Source organism: Pelmatolapia mariae, linkage group LG3_W (assembly GCF_036321145.2).
Source record: "Pelmatolapia mariae isolate MD_Pm_ZW linkage group LG3_W, Pm_UMD_F_2, whole genome shotgun sequence".
In the NCBI taxonomy this organism is placed as follows: Eukaryota; Metazoa; Chordata; class Actinopteri; order Cichliformes; family Cichlidae; genus Pelmatolapia; species Pelmatolapia mariae.
In genome coordinates, this window is record NC_086229.1 from 9,283,597 (window position 1) to 9,309,660 (window position 26,064).

At 43.8% G+C, this 26,064-nt stretch overlaps 2 protein-coding genes across 2 annotated transcripts in view; both read left to right on the forward strand.

The window, feature by feature from the left end:
* LOC134620409 (NACHT, LRR and PYD domains-containing protein 12-like) overlaps window positions 1-26,064 on the forward strand; it is a 365,684-nt gene that overhangs the window by 132,188 nt on the left and 207,432 nt on the right. Inside the window, exon 9 of the mRNA XM_063466576.1 lies at window positions 19,546-19,719. Within this exon, the coding sequence (XP_063322646.1) occupies window positions 19,546-19,719 (174 nt within the window). The remainder of the gene's footprint in view (window positions 1-19,545; window positions 19,720-26,064) is intronic.
* On the forward strand, window positions 5,585-16,713 carry LOC135932474 (protein NLRC3-like). Its single transcript, XM_065469958.1, is given in 5 exon segments — window positions 5,585-5,742; window positions 5,813-5,926; window positions 14,563-14,777; window positions 14,929-15,415; window positions 15,417-16,713. Coding segments are annotated over 5 exon segments (2,271 nt in total).

Genomic DNA, 26,064 nt, shown 5'->3' on the forward strand with positions numbered 1-26,064 from the left:
CAAACTTCTCGGAGACGTCACACAAAATGACCATCAGATTTATTGGACGAGACTATTTTGTTGTCACCACTGTGCGTATGTTGGAACAGCACAAACACAGTGGTGTGTATGTTTGAAACACTGGGAGCTCAGCGTCTGCTCTTCTTCTGCTCCATCTTTGCCTTATTTTACACACGACTCCATCAGGTTACAGCTGAACGATGAACGTTTCCTGCCACAGGCCATCAGGCTGCAGGTCAGTCAGCGTTCTGATGGCGCCCATCTTTCCACCAATGACATCTGTCGTCACAGTCACATGACTTCTCCTTGTGTGAATTAATGTTTTCTATCTGCATTTTATTTATTTCACACAAACTGTTGTTGTAATGTCATCAAATGTCCACTAGATGTCAGCAGTCATCAGTGGACCTTCATGCTGTGAATACACAAACATACATGTGCACTTAAATGAGCTCACATTATTGATCTGGACTGATGGATCGCCTTTGTTTTTATAAGTCAGTGTTACCATGGAAACGACACTGACACACTATCTAAACACACAGTGGATTTATTTGACTTCAGTCTTGATTCTGCATGGAAACAATAACCTGACATCTTTGATCATCAGAGCGTCACCTGTAACCATGGTTACTGACCTGCAGCCTCACCAAGCCCACGAGGACGAAGCAGCTGTGAGCAGCGTCACTGCTGAGAACATGTGCAGGAAAGCTTCTCTGCCTGTTTACAGCTTCTGTAGGTGTTTGCATGAGAAAGATGGAATCATGTGTCCATGCACAGCTACACGTGTCTGTTTCTACACGTGTGCATCATGTCACACTCTTCTGATGCTGGAAGCAAAATGAAAACAGCATTTTCTTCACTTCTGTCACTAAAAATCTGCTGTTTTCTATTCTACGTTTTTATTTTTGCATTTCTGTGAAGATTCAGACACTGATGATCTTTCACATGTCAAGTGTTTTTGTTACCGTGCGCTCACAGATTTGAAGGAGCGCTTGCTTGTTTTGTACTCGTGTATTTAAGTCTCTGTGCTGAAGGACAGACCCTGATTCATGTGCATGAGAAGAAAAAGCAGTGATTCCAGTGTGTTTATAGGTGTTGACAGATTCATGTTTAAGCTTTGCCTCAGACTTCAGTGTGCAGGAAAAGGACATGAAAATGAGTGGAAGGAGCATTTTATGTGAAATATTTGATAGATGAAGTTTGACAGCAGGTTGACCAGGGTGGGCTCAGGGGGGGTTCATGGGGCCACAGAACAAAAAACAAACTGTTTCATCCATGAAGTGAATTTATTTGAAGCACAAACAAAGTGAACGAACATTTAACAATCAAAGTGAAGATTTCACATCCTGCACACGTGCACATCTTTAAAAAGCACTGACTGACATCACTGTGGACTGAAACGCCTGCATGCATGAGTCCATAGTTACAGAGAAGTCCACCCTACCAGCTGGGCTGGAAGCTCCGCCTCCTGTCCCCCATTCATGTGGTGGGGACGTCCTCAGACTGGGGGGGTCGTCCTCGCTCCTGCTGATGTCTGAAAGAGACGAATGTGGAGGAAACACGAGGCTGTAACTGAGAACTACAGTAACTTATTACTTTATCTTTTCATTGTTGTTCATGAGTGTTACTGAAACTGAGTGTGTGGAGTGTGATCACAGGGCAGTGTGAGACACACAGGTCTGAGGGCTGGTCCACTGCGTCCCTCACAGCCCGTGTCCTCCTCCTCCTCTCTGTAGTTCCCTCACGCTCTCCATCTTCATCTTTGCTAACAGGGAACAAACGTCTGTGTTTCTTTCATGTCAGCTGATGTTGTTCCAGCTGTGACGCTGAAAGCTGAGCTCCTGTCTCATTATGAGCGACAGCTTCATGTTTCATGGTTAAAGTAAAAGGATGAAGTCTGTCCCTGAGCCTGTGCGGACTGGATTTGTTCAATGTTAAAGTCATGATGCTGGATTTCACTGTGACGTCACCAAACCTTCGTCTCGTCACGTGTTTCACGTTAGTCGGCTTTAACGATGCGCTCGTGCTCTTTTTTCTCCTTTCTTCTTGTTCCGAAACTCGTGGGCTGAGCGAGTGTGCAGCGCACTAAAGAGTCCGTGTTCAGCACAAACTAGAACATTAGTTCCAGTTTGCGCGCCAGCGTAAGAAATTAATTCATCATCGCATCTTCAGCCTTCGCGGGACTGAAGATGTCTAAGACATAGAGATGCTTATTATGGGTTCACCTGATGTCATTGAAAAGATGCACATAGGTAACGTGCAGCCGTCCAGCTCCGAGGTTTATCTCCTCACCTCGAGTCTGCGACACTCTCTCCATGTCCTCTCAGATATGGGCGCGCACATTTCTGCATGATCTTCTAAATTACAAAGAGCGATTCACAAAACAGAAGCTGACCATCACAAAACACTCATCACAAACCAAAAATGCTCCACTGAGCGTCAAACTATCACCAGAATTTACTGATAATCTAAAGACTCACATAACTCGTTTTGTCTCATTTTGTCTTAGTTTGAGACACAAGTGCATGATTATAATACTGTGTAGTTAGATGAGACAGAGCTGATGCTTCCTCTTAATTTTTCCCGAGCCTCAGCAGTGGAAGCTACCATGGATAGAAAAACAACGACTCATCTTAAATCTCAAATGATCTCTTTGTCTCCAAAGAGCTGCTGATGTGTCCGATATGATCCACAAGCTTAAACTAGGATTATAAATGTGTGCAGTGATGTGTGTGAAACCTCTGAGGACTCACACGTGTGTGCTTCAGCCCACACACACATATGAAGCTCTGTGACCTCACACACAACTGTTTTACACATCCAACCTGAACACATGCTGATCATTTCTACAGTTTATTAAGTTCAGCTTCACCTGAACATCAGTGATGAAGCTGCTCTGACTCCATCACAGCTCACAGCTGCTGGAACGAGTCAAACAATGAAGAAGGTTCAGAAAACAGCTGATGATTTTACAGAAACACGATGCAAACATGAGAATGGACACCACATGATTTTTTATTAACAGACACTGTTTATGTTTCACTTTGCATGACATCATCAACACTGACACCAGGGGGCGCTCATCACCAGCCTGAGGCAGTGTGCAGTGATAATGGGGGGAGACGCAGTATTGTGTGTACTGCAGTCGGACAGAAGGAAAAACTTCCTTCTGAAAATATTTTCATCCTTCCCAAAAGTGTTTAAGTAAATTGTTAAAAAATATATAAATACAATAAAATACAGGCTCTTACATAAAATTAGTGATGCAGTTGTGCACTGAGCACCTTTCCAATGTTCCTTCCTCAGATGAGTCCAGCTGCTGAACACATTAACATCTGTATGTAAATGTAGCCGAGAACCAACCTGAGCACTGCAGGGAAAATAAAAAGGCAAACATCAAAAGTGCTGTATTATCTTATTTATTCTGAATGTTGACTCAGATCCAAACCACGATTTATGAAATTATAGAACTAAAATAACAACAATCGTCTGCTTCTTTAAAATTTCTTTTATTACATCAAACCAGTGAAACTGAAAAAAACAAAGAGCTGTTAGCATGTTTAGACCAACTTTGAGACAGAGACTGTAAAGTTCTGCACTTTAAATCCTGCCTGTGTTCCTGCAAATGATTCACACTGAAAGTATCTTAGTTTAGTATAAGTGAGCCACAAAGCAGCCTGATAGCTTTAAAACAACAGTAACAGTAAATCAAATTGTTTCAGTGTAATTCAGACTAAAGTCCAGCTGCAGATAAGGAATACACTCATGCTGTTGTTTTGCCCCCTGAGCTCCAGGTGTTGTGCTAGACAGTGATCGTGATTACCGTCCGCGGGAGAGCGCAGCTGCTTAAAGCTGTAGCGTCCAGATTACTTACAGCTACTTCCTGCAGCTGATATAAGATGCGGTAAGCTGAACACAGCTTCAACCGTCTGTTTGTTGAAAAATAGTAACGGACGCGTTTTCTTGTTAGTAACTGTAACGGCGTTGTAACGATAGGAATAGTAATTAGTTAGATTACTCGTTACTGAAAAAAGTAACGCCGTTATTCCCATCACTGTCAATAACAGAGTCTGAATGAAGCTCAGGTGTTGATGCTGCTCCCTGATTGGACGGTTGGTTTCAGCTCCGCTCTCAGTCTTTACTGCACAGGTGAAGGTAGAAAGTGTGTCTGGATCTATAGACTGGAAACAGAGAAACATGCTGAACATTTGAAGCTTTGCAGCAGAAATGTTCATGTTACAAATACAGCAGAGCTGATCTGGGATCAGTGTGTTCACACCTGCAGCTACAACAAGGTTTCATGTCTCCACACGTCAGCATGTGAACTTTACTCTGACTCAGTCTGAGCAGTCAGACGGCATATTTTTAAAGTTAACACATCAACACCCACAGAGCTGAGCCCCTCCCACCTGTGCTGAGCTTCAGGTGGAGTCCCGCCTCCTTCCAGGAAGTAGCTCACCTGTGTGTCCGTGTTTAGTGTCCAGGTGTGGAGTGGAGCTTGTTGTTGGTGTGAAGAAACTGTAAGTTTGCTTTGTTTCCTCCTTTAACAGTTTGTCTTTAGGAACTTTACTGTTTGTTCGGGTAATGTTTGATTTCTTCACACAACAATGTTGTTGTTTTCCTGGCTAACATCAGCTGTGTGCAGCTTAGTTCCAGCACAAATCTGCCGCTCCATAGTTCACGGTAACGGACTCACAGCTGGACCAACGAGGCCGAGTGTGTCCGCCACTCTGAGCTACGTTCGTGTTTGTGTTCTTGTAGTTTGTACTTTGTGAGTTCACTCAGAGTCCACAGAGGACGCAGCGTACGTGATGACGTCACAGCCCTTTACCTCCTTTACTGTCACTGTGATTAATATTTATACAAGAGACACCTGCAGAGCTCTGACGCCAAGCTAGCCACACAGCATGCTAACGCTAAGCTAACGCTAAGAGCTCTTAAAGACAGAGTTAAAAAGCTGCTCTTAGTGTTTAATCAGAGTCCAGGACTGAGAGCAGCAGCAGAGTTGATGGATGATGAATTACTGGATGGAAGAAGCTTCTCATTAGCAGTAAATCAGTGTGTGTGCAGTTCTCTGCAAACTCAGCAGGAAGAATTAGTGTGAAGCTTTAACTCTGCTGATCCTCTTTGAATCATGGATCAGCTGAAATGTTTAAATGTTGTTCACACGTGTTGGACTGACTGAAGCTTCCAGTCACAGTGAATCAGTGTGTGTCAGTGAATGCATCGTGTGTGCTTCACGGCTCCATCTAGTGGACTGATAGTAGAGCAGCTGATGGCAGCTTCCTCTGCCTCACACTGCTGTCTGACTGCATTCAGCTGACACTGAGATGAAGCAGGAAAGAAGCAGCTGATATTTGGACAGCACACATGATGGAAAGGAGGATTTCAGTTGATGTGCACATGAATGATTTGTGTTTCCTCTGCAGGTGAAGGTAGAAAGTGTGTGTGAGCTGAATTGAGCAGCATGGATCAGTGTGAGGACAGAGAGGAGGGAGTCCCTCCCTCTAAAAGCACTCTGTGTGGGGAACATGAGAGCCAGACCAAAGCTCAGAGGTGAGATGACCATCTCTAACTGTCCATGACTCTTCTCCATGTCACAGCTCAGCACTCACATCACTGCTCCATCATTATTCACAGGAACCAACCTGGACCTCCACCCAGCTCTGTGTCCAATGAAAGTAACTCAGTCAAAGATGTCATTAAGAAATTTGAGCAAAGGCAGTCAGCTGAGAAAAGGTAAGCTAACACCAATAATATCAGCTGATATGTGATGAGAATTTTACTGAAGATTTATAACTTTTTTCAGGATCCATCAGAGACTCAAACCTGGACCTCCACCCAGCTCTGTGTCCTTACACAGTGACGCGTCTAAAGATGCTGGTGTTTTCTTTAAATCAGGCGTGTGTCGTCCTGCAGAGAGGTACTGTGTGTGTAAATGTTGTTGTGTGTTTGTGAATAAATCCTCCATCATGTTTAATGTCAGCTCTGTTTCACACACATTTCTATGTTCATATGTGCAGCGGTGTGTGTTGGAGTGTTTCCACAAACACAGCAGATACTCAGAGATTATTTTTGGAAGGGGAGATGTTCTCAAACTCTCTGTCCTGAAACTCTTCACTCAGTCTGATCCCCACTTCCTGCTCCTCAGCAGTGCTGCTGTTTTCATCACCCAGGACAGAAATGAACTGAACTGTTGTTTCCTCATCAACTTCTTTCTGTCTGCTGAATCTGTAGAGAATCAAAGTGAAACGTGTGTGAAAACGTTAATGATCCAGTTTGTTAGATGAACGTGTGAATGTTGCAGTGCGCTGTTAAACAGTAACACAGTAACTGTGACGTGTCCTGATCTGACAGTAGATCATGTTTGTGTTCTTGGTCACATGACACAGGTCAGCTGTTCACACAGAGTTCAGCTTCATAGGCTGGAACAGTTTGGAATAATACTGGGAATAATGGTTCTTATATGGAGCTTCTCTCCTCTGAGCACTTTGATACTCGCCTCATTCACACATGGAAAGCAGTGTAAATAAATGCAAACACGGTTTTCCTGCACTCATCTTTTATCAGGATGGATGTCAGTGTGAGCTGTTTCTGTCACATTGACACTGAATTTTGCATCATTTCTATACAAAACTGAACACAAGTATGAAAAAAGTGTGTTTCACAGTTTTATTTGAAAAACAAACAAACTGTGCTGCAGGGAAACAGTTTGATGGTTGGAATGAACAAACAAACAGACTCAGCAACGCACAGACGTCCGAGCTTCATATATCGGTTGTTAAGCTTAACATAGGAATCACAAACATTCAGAGATGAACTTACACACTTGGCTTTATACGTACTTTGAATTGAAAGGTACTTGATCTGTGAATGATGACGTATCACACGTACATTTACTGAGAAACGGCTTTAACTTTAGAAACAAAGTTCAGTTAGAAAAACATTGAAGTCATTCAGGGAATTATGATCTTTGTGTTTTTACAGAGTTTAAAACCCAACAAAGAAGTGTCAGTAATCAGGATAACAGTGGAAGGACTCTGGAGTATCATTTGTATTATTAATCATTTTGATCTCTGACAGAGAAACTACAAATACAGATGCAACAAGGGAAGCAGCAAAAGTGACTGAGCACAGCTTTTAGAGGCTAAATTCACATTTCAATAATCAAAGTGGCCTTGTGTGTGTGTGTGTGTGTGTGTGTGTGTGTGTGTGTGTGTGTGTGTGTGTGTGTGTGTGTGTGTGTGTGTGTGTCCATGGTTCCTCCACAGAGTGGAGCAGCAGAGCTCAGAGGTTCCCAGTGGTCAGTCTGCCCAGCAGCATCAAACACAGCTGGACTCCATATTTATGGTCTGTACATGTACAACAACTACTTTTATTATTAATATTAATAATAATACATTTATTTATAGGTCCCTTTCAGAACACTAATGACTCTGTGGACTAAATGTCCAAAAGAAACAAACTTTGAAATCAGACGGTGCAAATGTGATCACAGGGAAACGTTTTAAACATCGAGGCTTTAAACAGAAACCAAAGTGAAACAGTTTGTAGTTGAGATCAGTGGGAATGAAGCTGAATAACTGTTTCTAAAATAACTTTGTAAATGACAAATATGATGGAAATTAGCAGCATTAGCACTTACTAATGATGTGAGTTGACACTCGGCTGTATTGAGACGACCACATTAGGTGTTCCTCAACTGTAATGGAAACCAGTGGATCCAGTCCAGTCATGGCGACCTGTGGTGAGTCGATCTGAGCAGCTACTAATGGAAACGGGGCCATAGATGTGTTTGTGATTAATAACAATGAATCACAGGATTTTTACATTACTGTTAAAATCTCATGTTCTTTGTTAAAGTGTGCAGTTCAGGGTGTGTTACTAAAACTGTGCTTCGCTCACTTTCCAAAGACCCAGCCCCCATAAAAAGCAGCCAATCAGCTTCTAAGAGTTACACACCCACACATATCTATCAGGTTAACTCTGGTCTAACACACTTGGATTTAGATTGAAGAAGGTTCCTGTACGAGGACTGAAAATGATTTAAAAAGCAGCCAAAGAACAACTTTGACACACCTTCATAAAGCCTGCAGAGCACTTCAAAAAAGAAAAACTAGCTGAAAGTCTGGCTGCTCTTATGAAAAGTACAGAGAAATTATGGGTCGCTTAACACTTGTGCTCAATATAAGAGTTTAAATAAATCTAAAGAATAACTCAAAATCCTACAATCATACTGAGAAAATCATCTACAGCTAACTATCCAGGTGGATTTGTTTAAGACAGCTCCATCTGCTGGTGGCCCTCTACAGGTGCATGAAAGGGGCGTGTTTATAGTGAAAGTAGTAGAGAAAGTAAACACCATGGGAAGGAGGAAGGACTCTCAGCAGCTTCCAGCTCATATTCAGACATTTGACTTCTCACTGAAAGCAGTAACTTTCAGTGTCTGTACCTTAATCAGAAGAGATAACATGGCCATAGTAATTAGAGTTGATGGAGCAATGCTGTTCTTGTAATGTAGTTTATGATTTTTATACATCTTTTTGTGGACAAGTCCAGTTTTTCTGTAGAGCCTCTCAAGTTGGTGACAGCAGTCAAAGTTCACGTGTAAACCAGAGCAGCAAATCAGGTCCAAATGTGTTGTTCACAGTGAGTGGGATCATCAGTGTGCTGCTATGTTAACATCCTGCAGCAGGATGTGTTTGGTCAGAGACTGGATAGATCACTAAGTCATTGTTGAGTTTAGGGGGATGGTAGACAGTTGGAGTAGGTTCAGCCAGTTGACCCACAGTAGATTAAAAATAACTGAAGGCAGGAGCAGACACCTGTATGACTTTCCACCTCTCACATAGATTATTGTCCCTGGGCAGAGCCACAAGGCTGGTAGATGTAAACAAACCTGGAGGAGAGGATTTATTCAACTGAGAAAAGTCATAGAGTTGTGTCTTGATGCTCAATCATCCATGTGAGTAAATCCCAAAAAGGTTGATTCTGTTCATCTGGACGTTTTCAGTGAAGAGAAATGTTTCATCATCATCAGGTGACTTCTTCAGTCTCAGCTGACTGCAGGTTTCCAACCTTATGAACAGAACATTTGTATAATGACTGAAACCAGCAGCACTGAAGGAACAATGGGCTGTGAGGTCAGTTCATTGATCATTGCATATTGTCAGGACCATTGATCAACAACCACTGATCCACTGACAGCGCCACCACTGGACTCTTGGTGGCGCTGTCACGTGGTGTTCGCTCGCTTTGTGGTAGAGTATCACTTCCTGTTCCTGCTCAAACACAGTGGTGTTTCTGAGTAGCTTTTCTGCTTAGCAATTGAATTAAAAACTTTTAGATACATTCCTTCTTCATAGTGTAATCTTCACGTGCTTCATCTGAAGCACCCTTTCTGTGTACTCACTACCTAATTTATAGCCAAAGTATTCACTCACTGTCTCTGTACTGTTTCGCTAGCTTAGCTTAGCTCGTAGCCGACTCGTTAGCACCATGGCTACTTCACCTGTCCCTCCCGCACTTTCCTGCTCATTGTGTCAGATGTTTAGTTACTCCTCGGCCTCCTTTAGCAGTAATGATACCTGTAACAAATGTAGCATATTTGCAGCTCTGGAGGCCAGGATTACTGAATTGGAGACTCGGCTTCGCACCCTTCATTCACCCGAAGCTAGCCAGGCCCCTGTAGCTGGTGCAGCCGAAGATAGCGTAGGCCCCGCTAGCTGTTCCCCGGCAGACCCCAAGCAGCTGGGGAAAGAGGGCGGCTGGGTGACGGTGAGGAGGAAGCATAGTCTTAAACAGAAGCCCCAGGTACACCACCAACCTGTTCATGTGTCTAACCGTTTTTCCCCACTCGGCGACACACCCGCCGGGGGTCAAACTCTGGTAATTGGTGATTCTGTTCTCAGACACGTGAAGCTAGAGACACCGGCAACCATAGTCAATTGTCTTCCAGGGGCCAGAGCAGGCAACATTGAAGGAAATTTAAAACTGCTGGCTAAGGGTAAACGTAAATACAGTAAGATCATAATTCACGTCGGCAGTAATGACACCCGGTTACGCCAATCGGAGGTCACTAAAATCAATATTGAATCGGTGTGCAACTTTGCCAAAACAATGTCGGACTCTGTAGTTTTCTCTGGTCCCCTCCCCAATCAGACCAGGAGTGACATGTTTAGCCGCATGTTCTCCTTAAATTGCTGGCTGTCTGAGTGGTGTCCCAGAAACGATGTGGGCTTCATAGATAATTGGCAAACCTTCTGGAGGAAACCTGGTCTTGTTAGGAGAGACGGCATCCATCCCACTTTGGATGGAGCAGCTCTCATTTCTAGAAATATGGACCAATTTATTAAACCCCCCAAAATATGACTATCCAGAGTTGGGACCAGGAAGCAGAGTTGCAGTCTTACACGCCTCTCTGCAGCTTCTCTCCTCCTGCTACCCCCCCAAAAACCCATCTCCATTGAGACTGTGTCAGCTCCCAAAAAGACAAAAAACAAACCAAAAACCAGCAACAAACAACTTAAACATAAAAAATCAAAAAGAAAGAACAATACAGAATCCACATCTGAACCAAAGAGTAAAACAATGAAATGTGGATTATTAAATATTAGGTCTCTCTCCTCCAAGTCTCTGTTAGTACATGACTTAATAATTGATCAACAAATCGATTTACTCTGCCTTACAGAAACCTGGTTGCAGCCGGATGATTATGTTAGTTTAAATGAATCAACACCCCCGAGTCATTCTAACTACCAGAAACCTCGAAGCACAGGCCGAGGGGGCGGTGTGGCAGCAATTTTTCACACCAGCCTATTAATTAACGAAAGACCAAGACAGACTTTTAATTCATTTGAAAGCCTGATGCTTAACCTTGTCCACCCCAGCTGTAAAACTCAGAAACCAGTCTTACTTGTTATCATCTATCGTCCACCTGGGCCTTACACAGAGTTTCTCTCTGATTTCTCAGACTTTTTATCTGATTTAGTGATCAGCTCAGATAAAATAATTATTGTGGGTGATTTTAACATCCATGTAGATGCTAAAAATGACAGCCTCAACATCGCATTTAATCTGTTATTAGACTCAGTTGGCTTCTCTCAAAATGTAAAAGAACCCACCCACCACTTTAATCACACTCTAGATCTTGTTTTAACATATGGCATAGAAACTGAACATTTAACAGTGTTTCCTGAAAACCCTCTGCTGTCTGATCATTTCCTGATAACATTTACATTTACAATGATTGATTACACAGCAGTGGAGAGTAGACTTTATCAAAGTAGATGTCTTTCTGAAAGCGCTGTAACTAAGTTTAAGAATATAATCCACCCACTGTTATCATCTTCAATGCCCTGTACCAACATAGAGCAGAGCAGCTATCTGAACGCTACTCCAACAGAGGTCGATTATCTTGTTAAAAATTTTACCTCCTCACTACGTACGACTCTGGATACTGTAGCTACTGTGAAAACTAAGGTCTCAAATCAGAAGTACCTGACTCCGTGGTATAATTCTCAAACATGTAACCTAAAGCAGATAACTCGTAAACTGGAGAGGAAATGGCGTGTCACAAATTTAGAGGATCATCATTTAGCCTGGAGAAATAGTTTGCTGCTTTATAAGAAAGCCCTCCGCAAAGCCAGAACATCTTACTATTCATCACTGATTGAAGAAAATAAGAACAACCCCAGGTTTCTCTTCAGCACTGTAGCCAGGCTGACAAAAAGTCAGAGCTCTACTGAGCCAACAACCCCTTTAACGTTAACTAGTAATGACTTCATGAACTTCTTCACAAATAACATTTTTATCATTAGAGAAAAAATTACCAATAATCATCCCACAGATGTAATATTATCTACAGCTACTTTTAGTACCATTGATGTTAAGTTAGACTCTTTTTCTCCAATTGATCTTTCTGAGTTAACTTCAATAATTACTTCCTCCAAACCATCAACGTGTCTTTTAGACCCCATTCCTACAAAACTGCTCAAAGAAGTCCTGCCATTAATTAATTCTTCAATCTTAAATATGATCAACCTATCTCTAATAATCAGCTATGTACCACAGGCCTTCAAGCTGGCTGTAGTTAAACCTTTACTTAAAAAGCCATCTCTAGACCCAGCTGTCTTAGCTAATTACAGGCCAATCTCCAACCTTCCTTTCATATCAAACATCCTTGAAAGAGTAGTTGTCAAACAGCTAACAGATCATCTGCAGAGGAATGGCTTATTTGAAGAGTTTCAGTCAGGTTTCAGAGCTCATCACAGCACAGAAACAGCTTTAGTGAAGGTTACAAATGATCTTCTTATGGCCTCTGACAGTGGACTCATCTCTGTGCTTGTCCTGCTAGACCTTAGTGCAGCGTTTGATACTGTTGATCATAATATCCTATTAGAGAGATTAGAACATGCTGTAGGTATTACAGGTACTGTGCTGCAGTGGTTTGTATCATATCTATCTAATAGACTCCAATTTGTACATGTAAATGGAGAGTCCTCTTCACCCACTAAGGTCAATTATGGTGTTCCACAGGGTTCAGTGCTAGGACCAATTCTGTTTACATTATACATGCTTCCCCTAGGCAGCATCATTAGAAGACATAGCATAAATTTTCACTGCTATGCAGATGACACGCAGCTCTATCTATCTATGAAGCCAGGTAACACACACCAATTAGTTAAACTGCAGGAATGTCTTAAAGACATAAAGACCTGGATGGCCGCTAACTTTCTGCTTCTTAATTCAGATAAAACTGAGGTTATTGTACTCGGCCCTGAAAATCTTAGAAATATGGTATCTAACCAGATTCTTACTCTGGATGGCATTACCTTGGCCTCCAGTAATGCTGTGAGGAACCTTGCAGTCATTTTTGACCAGGACATGTCCTTCAACGCACATATTAAACAAATATGTAAGACTGCTTTCTTCCATTTGCGCAACATCTCTAAAATTAGAAATATCCTGTCTCAGAGTGATGCTGAAAAACTAGTTCATGCATTTATTACTTCCAGGCTGGACTACTGTAATTCTTTATTATCAGGATGTCCTAAAAACTCCCTGAAAAGTCTTCAGCTAATCCAAAATGCTGCAGCAAGAGTACTGACAGGGACTAGAAAGAGAGAGCATATTTCCCCTGTTTTGGCTTCCCTTCATTGGCTTCCTGTTAAATCCAGAATTGAATTCAAAATCCTGCTCCTCACATACAAGGTCTTAAATAATCAGGCCCCATCTTATCTTAATGACCTTGTAGTACCATATCACCCTATTAGAGCACTTCGCTCTCGCTCTGCAGGCTTACTTGTTGTTCCTAGAGTATTTAAAAGTAGAATGGGAGGGAGAGCCTTCAGTTTTCAGGCCCCTCTTCTGTGGAACCAGCTTCCAGTTTGGATTCGGGAGACAGACACTATCTCTACTTTCAAGATTAGGCTTAAAACTTTCCTTTTTGCTAAAGCATATAGTTAGGGCTGGACCAGGTGACCCTGAATCCTCCCTTAGTTATGCTGCAATAGACGTAGGCTGCCGGGGATTCCCATGATGCATTGAGTTTTTCCTTTCCAGTCACCTTTCTCACTCACTATGTGTTAATAGACCTCTCTGCATCGAATCATGTCTGTTATTAATCTCTGTCTCTCTTCCACAGCATGTCTTTATTCTGTTTTCCTTCTCTCACCCCAACCGGTCGCAGCAGATGGCCCCGCCCCTCCCTGAGCCTGGTTCTGCCAGGGGTTTCTTCCTGTTAAAAGGGAGTTTTTCCTTCCCACTGTCGCCAAAGTGCCTGCTCATAGGGGGTCATATGATTGTTGGGTTCTTCTCTGTATTTATTATTGTGCGATCTACTGTACAATATAAAGTGCCTTGAGACGACTTTTGTTGTGATTTGGCGCTATATAAATAAAATTGAATTGAATTGAATTGATCAATGGTCCTGAGTCCCATTCACAGAGAGTTGGGGAATGGCTGCAATCACAGCATTGTAAGATGGTGACAGATGTACTCTTAGGCCCCTCCTCCATTCAGAGATGGTCTTTCCCTTTTTATGTAAATGGCCTCCTTGACTCCGCCCTCAAACCAGCGTTCACATTTCCTCAGGACCTTCTTGATGTGATGTTCTTCTGCTTCCCTGGCTGCTGTGTCTGTGGGGATGGTGTTTGTTCTGTGTTGTAGCGTCCTGATGACGCCCAGTTTGTGCTCCAGTGGATGATGAGAGTCAAACCTTAAATACTGATCTGTATGTGTAAACAGAGTGAGCCTTTAAGACCAGTTTGCTGTACGATCAACTCAGTCACCTGAAACATCTCCAAGTTTCTGGCTTCGATCATCAACCCGTTGGTAGTTCAGCTCTGAACACCAGTGAAATGTTTCTCCCACTGAAATCGCTGCATTCATATAAACAGAATCAACGTTGTGGGATCATGGAGTTATGGAGAATGTCTCAGTTAATCAGATAAAGTCAAACTTACAATTGGTGAAGAGATCGTGGATGATCTGCCCCTTGATCGTAAAGAAGTGGATGTTGTGTAGACTGAAGTTCAGAGTGGTGGGTCATTCATAAAGTATTCTGTTCCAGCTGCTGGAGGACAACATCATCACTTTTGTGAAGAACGAGCTAAAGAAGATCCAGAAGGCTCTGAATCCAAATAAGCCCCAGTGCTTGGAGTTTCAGAGGGAGGATGATGAGCAGAGGAGCAGCAGAGAGGCATTTGTGAAGATCACAGTGAACTTCCTGAGGAGAATGAAGCAGGAGGAGCTGGCTGACCGTCTGCAGAGCAGTAAGAGGATTTCTGTAAAGATTTAAGCTGCTGGATAAATGAGACACTTGTGACACCAGTGTGTTCAGTCATCTCTCAGTGGGTCAGAAATTGTCATCAGCGTTTTGTAAAATATCATTGCTGAAGTTGTATTTTTATTATTATTATTCAGAACTTCCTGCTGCAGTTTGTCATCGTAACCTTAAATCTGCTCTGAAGAAGAAGTTCCAGTGTGTGTTTGAGGGCATCGCTAAAGCAGGAAACCCAACCCTTCTGAATCAGATCTACACAGAGCTCTACATCACAGAGGGAGGGACTGCAGAGGTCAATGATGAACATGAGGTCAGACAGATTGAAACAGCATCCAAGAAACCAGACAGACCAGAAACAACAATCAGACAAGAAGACATCTTTAAAGCCTCACCTGGAAGAGATGAACCAATCAGAACAGTGCTGACAAAGGGAGTGGCTGGCATTGGGAAAACAGTCTTAACACAGAAATACACCCTGGACTGGGCTGAAGACAAAGCCAACCAGGACATCCAGTTCATATTTCCATTCACTTTCAGAGAGCTGAATGTGCTGAAAGAGGAAAAGTTCAGCTTGGTGGAACTTGTTCATCACTTCTTTACTGAAACCAAAGAAGCAGGAATCTGAAGACTTCCAGGTTGTGTTCATCTTTGATGGTCTGGATGAGTGTCGACTTCCTCTGGACTTCCACAAAACTACAATCCTGACTGACCCTAGAAAGTCCACCTCAGTGGATGTGCTGCTGATAAACCTCATCAGGGGGAAACTGCTTCCCTCTGCTCGCCTCTGGATAACCACACGACCTGCAGCAGCCAATCAGATCCCTCCTGACTGTGTTGGCATGGTGACAGAGGTCAGAGGGTTCACTGACCCACAGAAGGAGGAGTACTTCAGGAAGAGATTCAGAGATGAGGAGCAGGCCAGCAGGATCATCTCCCACATCACGACATCACGAAGCCTCCACATCATGTGCCACATCCCAGTCTTCTGCTGGATCACTGCTACAGTTCTGGAGGATGTGCTGGAAACCAGAGAGGACGGACAGCTGCCCAAGACCCTGACTGAGATGTACATCCACTTCCTGGTGGTTCAGGCCAAAGTGAAGAAGGTCAAGTATGATGGAGGAGCTGAGACAGATCCACACTGGAGTCCAGAGAGCAGGAAGATGATTGAGTCTCTGGGAAAACTGGCTTTTGATCAGCTGCAGAAAGGAAACCTGATCTTCTATGAATCAGACCTGACAGAGTGTGGCATCGATATCAGAGCAGCCTCAGTGTACTCAGGAGTGTTCACACAGATCTTTAAAGAGGAGAGAGGACTGTACCAGGACAAGGTGTTCTGCTTCATCCATCTGAGTGTTCAGGAGTTTCTGGCTGCTCTTCATGTCCATCTGACCTTCATCAACTCTGGACTCAATCTGCTGGAAGAAACAACCTCCAAGCGGTCTAGTTCTTTTAGACCAAAAGAGTCTCTCCACCAGAGTGCTGTGAACAAGGCCTTACAGAGTCCAAATGGACACCTGGACTTGTTCCTCCGCTTCCTCCTGGGTCTTTCACTGCAGACCAATCAGAGTCTCCTACGAGGTCTGCTGACACAGACAGGAAATGGCTCACAGACCAATCAGAAAACAGTCCAGTACATCAAGGAGAAGCTCAGTGAGAATCTGTCTGCAGAGAAAAGCATCAATCTGTTCCACTGTCTGAATGAACTGAATGATCGTTCTCTAGTGGAGGAGATCCAACAGTCCCTGAGATCAGGACGTCTCTCCACAGATGAACTGTCTCCTGCTCAGTGGTCAGCTCTGGTCTTCATCTTACTGTCATCAGAAAAAGATCTGGATGTGTTTGACCTGAAGAAATACTCTGCTTCAGAGGAGGCTCTTCTGAGGCTGCTGCCAGTGGTCAAAGCCTCCAACAAAGCTCTGTGAGTAAATATGTGATCAGTCTTTTATTTATAACATAAACAGTGTAATGTGTGATGGACACTTAAAAACTTAAACATATTTATTTAAATGATTATCAGCACTAAATAAAGTCGATTTTATTTAATGTTTGATAGCAACAGTAAATGTCAGAGGGTCATAAATATTTCTCAGTTTCAGCTTTTATTAAAGTCATGTCCAGAATCATGACTTTGATTCTGTAAGTAAACTTTATTTATACAGCAGCTTTCACATGTGAAAAACCATAAAGTGCTTTACAATAAAAACAGGCAATAAAAACAGAAGATGAACCCATAAAACAGCAAACACTGAACATCATACAGCCTAAAACTAGTTAAAGGCCACTCTGAACACTAGAGTCTGAATAAATGAGTTAGTGGGACCAGTAACAGCCTTTGACTGGAAGATCTCAGACTGTGAGAAGAGCTGTATGTTTCTAGAAGGTCAGAAATATAAACTGGGACTTGACCACACAGGGCACTGACTGAAGACGTTCAAAGACTGTGATGGACCCATAGGTGATAATCATCAACTCCCTCATTCCTCCTCTGGTCTTATTGCTCAACTGAAGATGAATTCACTTCTATATGTTACAATCGGCCCCACAAGTACAGTTACCCAGCAGATTGGAGAACTGTACTGGTGATTGTACTATGCTGGTAGATTCAATAATATTCCTTGTGTCTCTTCAGGTTTCCTGCTGTTAGATCTATTACATTCCACAGGAACTGCTTGGAGTCATTTTTTATTTTTTTTTTGTCTGTCCCATTTGGTTCTTTAGCCGTCAGAATTGTTGTCTGAAGACCAACAAGGATACCAAATGGATTTATTTTGCCAAATGGATCATCATGGCATTGCCGTATTGGTCCATTTGATCAAACTTTGTTGTTATTATTTATTTTATTTTCAGTTGTTACAGATGGGACAGCCATGACTGGGGGATAGGAAAGGGAGAAAGAAAGAGAGGAAGGAAAAGAAAAACAGAAGGGAAAAGGGACAGTGAGAAAGGGCACTTACAAAGACAAAGAGAAAAAAAAAATCTCCTGGATCACCTGTTGAGAGAAAAAGAAGAGAGAACAAGCAAAAAAAACCAAAACAAAGCAACATACTAAACACAACACCATCACGTTAATCTAGCTAAGTGTAAACAGCAGTAAATACTAAATGTTGAATGTTGTTGTGCAGCACGCAGGACCGACCGCACAATGTGCTTTGAAGTAGCAGCTAAGAAAGGTGTAGTTTATGTCTACGAACAGTGAACACCCGTGTGCACACCTGTGTCGATCAGCGCGCTTGTATACAAAAGGTTTCTCCATGTAACGGTCTGCTAGAGGGTGTGGAGGGCCATAGCCCCGTCCCCCAGGGCATGAAGCAGGCATGGAGGAGATCCAGGCTCCAGACATCCAGAGGCCCCAGAGTGCGAGAGCCCAAGGAGTACCACCGGAGGGGCATCCGTGCCACCCTCCTGGGAAGGGCTGAGGAGATCCCCAGACGAGGGGTCACCCAGTAGCCACGGAGCAGAAGCCAGAGGGGGCTGCACCGGCGTGCCCACCGGCTCTGCCGGCAGCCAGCTGTGCCAGAGTGAACCGAGTCGCAGGCCCCGAGGCCGGAGGCCCGAGGGCCCCCTTTGCCCCGGAAGAGGCCTGACCGAGCGACAGGCACCAGGCCCTGCCAAGCAGCCACCGGGAGTGAGCTGGTGCATACCTGAGCGCCCAGCCCCGGACACCAAGAACCACCAATGCACCAACCCCTGAGGGCATCAGTTACCGGCAGGGAGTGTGGTGAGGGGAGATAGGCCTCCACACTTTGGAGGGCCTGGGAGTTCCCAGGGAGGTGGAGTCTAAGACCCGACCTGACATATAGACAAAGACAAACAGGCACACACAGACACAACAGCTGTGTATGGATGTGCCAGCAGGTACTAAACCAGTGTCAGTAAATCTACCAGCTCCTCACTTGTTTCTGTTTACCAGTATGTTTTCAAATTCCAGTTTAGATTTTTTTTCCCTTTTGCTTTAGGCTGAGTGTGCCTTATCTCTCAGAGAGAGGCTGTGAAGCTCTGTCCTCAGTTCTCAGCTCCCAGCTTTCTAGTCTGAGAGGGTTGGACCTGAGTATCAACAACCTGCAGGATTCAGAAATGAAGCATCTTTCTGCTGGACTGACGATTCCACACTGTAAACTGAATACGCTGAGGTGAGATTGAGTGAGGTTGTTTTTCATCAAATTAGCAGAATTAACTAAGAAAAGTGCTCCACCTAAACGGATATAGAAATAAATACTTTTTAATCAAAGTATAACATCAAGTCAGTTTAAAATCTGCACTAGTTTTCTGATTGTTTAAGTAGCAGAGACTTATTGATCAATATCAGCTGCTTTGGTGTTAATGCCCTGAACTCACTGTCCGGCACATGGAGCCCATTTGGCATTTGCCCTAGAATACCAGAATTGATCCTTCACTCTACCGAGTACCAATTTGATAAGTGTACTTTTGTGAACAGTGTATTTAAGCTATTAAAGGTAATTTGTTATTGTATCTTAGTAAGGAAAGGAGGATTCCTGAAAAAAAAAAACTAAGTACCATTTTGATGTTTTCTTCGTTTGATTAGTGTATTTTAACCAGTGTCTGTCAGTGTCATTCATTTGTTGTATCTTAGTCAGGAATGTAGGATTCCTGTAGAAACAGGATTGCACACTGCTGAATCTAACAACACTTCAGTGCACCCTCACTACATTTTAACAACAGTGTTTGTTTAATGTTTATCTTTCATTTTAAGATAAGATAACCTTTATTAGTCCCACATGTGGGAAATTTTTCAGACTCAATCACTGTCAGTTCTCAGAGAGAGGCTATGAAGCTCTGTTCTCAGTCCTCAGCTCTCAGTCCTCTAGTCTGAGAGAGCTGGACCTGAGTAACTCTGACCTGCAGGATTCAGGAGTGAAGCTTCTGTCTGCTGGAGTGAAGAGTCCACACTGTAAAATGGAAACTCTCAGGTCAGGATTTTCACTGCTGATCATTTCAAACTGGATTTATATTAAGGCCTAAACAGTAACTTTATAGGAATGTCTGAATGTAAATCATTGATTAGTGATATTTTTTCACCTTATGTTTTTCACATTCTTCATATATCCATGCTGGACATTTGAACAGACTGAATATGTCACAGTCCCAGGTTTGGTGTTTTTGTAGTCTTTTAGCGCCTCCTAGTGGTGTACTTGTGGAGTGCTGTCAGTCTGGCTGGCGAGTGTAATTGTTCAGTGAGAGAGACCGAGTCTGCATGCAAGTAGCACCTTAGCAACAGCTTAGGTGTAGAGAAGCTGAAAAAGAAGGTTTTCTAGTTTGTAAGGAGGAAAAAAACTGAGAGGACTGAGTTAAAGAGAGGCTGGAGAGTAACACAGAGCAGCCATGAAAGCTGCTCACACAGTATACACAGTTTAGTGTCAAATGTTCTAGTGAGTTAGCTCCATGCTAACTAGCAGACCAGCTAACTAGCAAACCAGCTAACTATCTTCATCATCATCTCCATCAGCCCTCCTCTTCCAGTGCGCATGCGCCAACCAGCGTGCAGCCTGTTACAGTTGCCCCTGCTTTTTCTCTTAGTTTAGCTCTTTTTTCTTACGTATTCTTTTTTTCTGACTTGTATTTTCATCCGTTTATTATATTTTACTCAATCATGTGGATTGAGAGAGTTTTTGTTCTTCTGGTAGCCGTGGAACTGTTACTTTTATCAAGGAACGGGACTGCGGCACATCTCCTACACGCACGGACTGTTTACTCCAGAGATCAGCTGATCGCCCTGATGCCGGCCGGCTCGCTGGCCAGGCCCGCAGAAGTGCCAGCTGAAATTTGGAGGAAAACACATCGGGGATGCAGAGGTCAAGGACAGAAGAGAAGAAAGAAGGAGCCGGTGAGACAGCGGAGGCTCGAAGCAAGGAGGAGGTATAAACAGTGTCTGCCGTCTATCGTGATGGGAAATGTGCGATCGTTATCAAATAAAATCGACGAGCTCTCAGCACTGGTACGGAGTCAGAGGGAATACCGAGAGTGTAGCCTGATGTGTTTCACCGAATCATGGATGCACCAGGACATTCCCGATGAAAATGCTTCCGTGGAAGGCTTCCACACTGTTCGGGCGGACAGGGACAGCATCGCTAGCGGTAAGCGGAAAGGAGGTGGGCTTGCTGTTTTAGCTAACAACCGGTGGTGTAACCCTGCCAACATAACAATCAAAGAAAGGATTTGTTGCCCGGACATTGAACTGTGTGCTGTTGGACTCAGGCCGTATTATTTACCCAGGGAATTCTCTCACGTCATCTTGGTGGCTGTTTATGTTCCTCCCTCTGCTAACCCCACAGCTGCATGTGACACTATTCACTCTGCCATAGCCCGGTTACAGACTCAGCACCTGAGTGCCTTTATTGTGATCTCGGGTGACTTCAACCATGTATCACTGGACAATACACTACCTACATTCAGACAATATGTGGACTGTCCCACCAGGGGAGAGAAAATTCTAGATCTGCTGTATGCTAATGTAAAGGATGCATACAGCTCCTCCTCCCTCCCCCCACTTGGTAGGTCAGATCATAACCTGATTCACCTCACCCCCCGCTATGTGCCAATTGTGAGGAGGGTGTATCACAGACTACATAACTTTCTGCACCGACTCCATTGTTCCAGCTCAGACTGTTCATTGTTACCCAAATAACAAGCCGTGGGTGACTAAGGACATCAAAGCCCTCCTCAACGACAAGAAGAGGGCTTTCAGAGGGGGCAATAAAGAGGAGGTGAGGAAGGTCCAGGTGTTACTAAAGGACAAGATCAGAGAGGCTAAGGACAATTACAGGAGGAAGCTGGAGTGGAAACTCCAGCAGAACAGCATGAGAGAGGTGTGGAGGGGCATGAAGACCATCACTGGATTCAGGCCAACCAACAGCAGGGGAGCTGAGGGAGGTGAGGATAGAGCTAACGAGTTTAATCTGTTTTTCAATAGATTCGACACCACAGTGTCTGCTCACACCCCCACAACCTCACCTGTAGTCAGCCTGGAACCCAGAGCCACACCACTGTGCCAGCCTCTCTCTTCCCATAGCACTGTTGCCTCCTGTGGGATTCCTGACACCCCTCCCCCACCCATCACCTTCACTCAATACCAGGTTGAGATGCAAATGAGGAGACTTCACTCAGGCAAGTCTGCTGGACCAGACGGAGTGAGTCCCCGCGTCCTCAAGGCCTGCGCCCCCCAGCTGTGTGGAGTCTTTCATAAACTGTTTATGCTGAGTCTGAGTCTGCAGAGGGTACCAGTGATGTGGAAGACATCATGCCTCGTCCCTGTACCAAAGACGCCACGTCCCAGTGGCCCCCAGGATTACAGGCCCGTGGCACTGACCTCCCACGTCATGAAGACCCTGGAAAGACTCATCCTGGACCAGCTGCGACCCATAGTAAGACCACATCTGGATCCCCTTCAATTCGCTTATCAGCCTCGTCTCGGAACTGAGGACGCCATCATCTACCTGCTCGATCGTGTCTACACCCATCTGGACCAGCCGGCGAGCACTGTGAGGGTCATGTTTTTTGACTTTTCCAGTGCTTTCAACACCATCAGGCCGACCCTCCTGGGTGATAAGTTAGCAGCGATGCAGGTGGATGCTTCTCTGGTGTCCTGGATTGTTGATTACCTGACAGGAAGACCACAATATGTACGTCTCCCACAGTGTGTGTCTGACAAGGTGATCAGCAACACAGGGGCACCACAGGGGACTGTCCTCTCCCCCTTCCTCTTCACCCTCTACACCACAGACTTCAGCCACTGCACAGAGACCTGCCATCTTCAGAAGTTTTCTGATGACTCAGCGGTGGTTGGATGCATCAGCAGGGATGATGAGACGGAGTACCGGGCTGTGGTCGACTCCTTTGTCACGTGGTGTGAGCAGAATCATCTGCAGCTCAACGTGGCAAAGACCAAGGAATTGATAGTGGACTTCAGGAAGACCAGGAAACATTTGACCCCTGTTTCAATCCAGGGGGTCAGTGTTGACATTGTGGAGGATTATAAATACCTTGGAGTACATATTGACAATAAACTGGACTGGGCTAAAAACACCACAGCACTTTACAGAAAGGGCCAGGGTCGTCTCTATTTTTTGAGGCGACTGAGGTCCTTCAACATCTGCCAGAAAATGCTGAGGATTTTCTACGAGTCTGTTGTGGCCAGTGCGATCCTCTATGCTGTGGCATGCTGGGGGAGCAGGCTGAGGGTCGCAGATGCCAACAGATTCAATAAACTGATCCGTAAGGCCAGTAATGTTGTTGGGATGGAGCTGGACTCCCTCAAGGTGGTGTCGGAGAGGCGGATGTTGTCCAAAATAAAGACAATGTTGGATAACACCTCCCACCCACTCCATGACATGCTGGTCAGTCACAGGAGCGCGTTCAGTGAGAGACTGAGAGTACCGAAAAGCACCACTGAACAACACAGGAAATCATTCCTGCCTGTGGCCATCTCCCTGTACAACGCATCCACTTAACATCCACTTAACACACTGGTTACTGCTACAACTACATGTTTCTTTTCCAGCTATTTATTAATGTGTGACACATATATATATATATATATATATATATATATATATATATATATATAGTACTATTCTTAGTTAGCGTGTTGTCTGTTTTGTTAATGTTGGTTTATAATGGAGCACTGTAACAAAAAGGACCCTGGATGGACAGTAATTCTTTCCATGGGTTATGGTGGGACATTGAGAGCTGAAGTCAAACAGCAGTGAGAAATGAAAGACTGATTTCTATTTAGTCTTGTGATGTGCAGCTTTGTTCAGAGCATTAAGGCCCAGCAAAGATTACTGAGGTCACAGAGTCACTGATGAAACCTGTGTGCTTATAGAAACTGAAACCAGATGAACCAGAATAGGACATTAAAATGAAGTGTCAGCTACACAAAGGCAAAGGTATTCAGATGTTGGTGTGAGTTATTTAAATGGAAGATGGAGTCAGACTTTAAGCTGCTGGACTAATTCACTATATCCTGTTCTCCTCATAGAACCTGGATACACAGACTCACCTGTGACACAGTGACACACAGTGTGGGCTACACACACATTAGAAAGTGGATCAGTCACACTTGTACAATCATTTGTTGTGCTGGGCAACCATGAACACTTTGAATGACCATTAATGGCATTGTTACAGCAACATGCAATCACGAATTCAAAAGTAGTGTATTGTGTACTTATTTTAATAGTACTGCAGTATGAGAAGTGCAACATTCAGTGTGCAGAAACAAATCAGGTGCTTTCTAACAGCAGTATTCCCTTTAACACAGTAGCAGTTCAAATATTTCTGTCAGTCTGAGCTGAAACATGAATCTAATCCAATCAAATATCAAAGTTCTTTGCCTCTGCCAGGACGTCAACATTTGATCTAGTTTGTTCCAAACAAAGTTCCCCTCAGAGTCCAGAGCCACCAACATAACATTATAACAGGCACCTTTGATCAGCAGCAAGTGAACATTTCTAAATGTGTGTTTTCAGAACAGGAACCAGCAGAACTATTTTTCTGTTATCAGGTAGCAGCACAAACGCTCATCAGCTCATTTACTGTGCAGAACTTTGAGTGTGTGAAGTGTGTGTTTGTACTGGATTTCCTTTGGAGAATCTCAGTCAGAAACAAGACAAAGAAAAACACTTTCAGTCGTCCAGGTTGAGTTGACAACATGAACTGAAATTTTCTTCCTCCTCTGCACCGAGCCAGCTGCTAAGACAGCTGTCCATCTAATCTGACTGAGCTGGAGCTGTTTTGCAAAGAAGAATGGGCAAGGATTTCAGTCTCTAGATGTGCAAAGCTGGTAGAGAAATACCCTAAAAGACTGGCAGCTGGAATTGCAGCAAAAGGTGGTTCTACAAAGTATTGACTCAGGGGGCTGAATAATTACACACACCCCACTTTTCAGTTATTTATTTGTAAAAAATGTTTGGAATCATGTATGATTTTCGTTCCACTTCTCACGTGTACACCACTTTGTATTGGTCTTTCACGGAATTCCAATAAAATTGATTCATGTTTGTGGCTGTAATGTGACAAAATGTGGAAAAGTTCAAGGGGGCTGAATACTTTTGCAAGCCACTGTATACAATGTTGGCATTTTGCTTGCGTGTCTCCAGGTCTGTTCTGAATACAGACTTGAATTTGACCACGTAGGCGGGGTCATCATCTGAGCTCTCCATCACCTGAGAGAGATGACAAATCACAGAATCACAGAGCATGAAACCAACTTTTCTCCTCCCAGAAGTTCAGTCACAGACCTGCAACAGAAACAAGAATCAAAGATTCAAATGACGCAGAGCATTCATTTACTTATATACACAAACATGTCCTCTACATATTCATGCTCTATTTACACACACATACAGAGGCTGTTTGCCTCTCACACACAGACAGGACACTGAGAAATACATCATGTTAAATATACCTGCAGGGTTCCAGCTGTGCACATTGTCCCTGTTAACTGTGATTGCCATGGCAACCTTGGTGTTGTGCGCGATGCAGGGACGTGTTCAAAGGCAGGCGTCTGGCAGCAGCATCATATTTGATGCACTATCTGTACTGAGTGTGCTGACTTTATTTCAAATGTCCCACTGCTGTGCAACATGAGTCACATGTTCTGCACGTTTCTGTAACTCCCAGGTAACCATGGTTACCCAGCCACGCCCAGTAGTCTCCAGAGAGACCAACAGCTGGTGCACGTTGTAACGCTGTGGCTTTTGTAGTCTCTCCTTTTTCTGCAGCTCATGTGTTCTTCTTGTGATGGTGCGTCTTGAAGCTCATACATGCCGTCATTTGTTGATCCTTAGAACGTTCCTCAGACCGACTTCTTCAACAACACTAATCAGCCTGCAGTTTGTAGCTACTCACTTCACTATGGTGTTTGTTAGCTTGTCTTTATTTGGTTTATCTAGATTCCTCCCACAAGCTGAATCTACGTAGTCTGCCCAAGCCTCCCACCGCTGTTTGTTTGGGTGGTTTGTTTGCTGCCATCAACAGCGTGTAATGCATTTAAGTGATACTTCAGACATGAAGTACTCCGGTGATTACAAAAAAACTCGCTGTTGCTTCCAGATAACTTTAGTTGTATCAACATTGACTCCTGGAACAGTTTAAAATGAACATGTCAAAGATGTGTACCTGTCTCCATGTTTCTGTCCACGCCCCTTTCTTTCTGTCCTGGGTCACGTGAGCGCTGCAGTAGTATTAGGCCCACCCTCAATGCTCTCATTGGTTGAGACGCATAATGACGCCCATTTCAAGCCAGCACTGGTCAA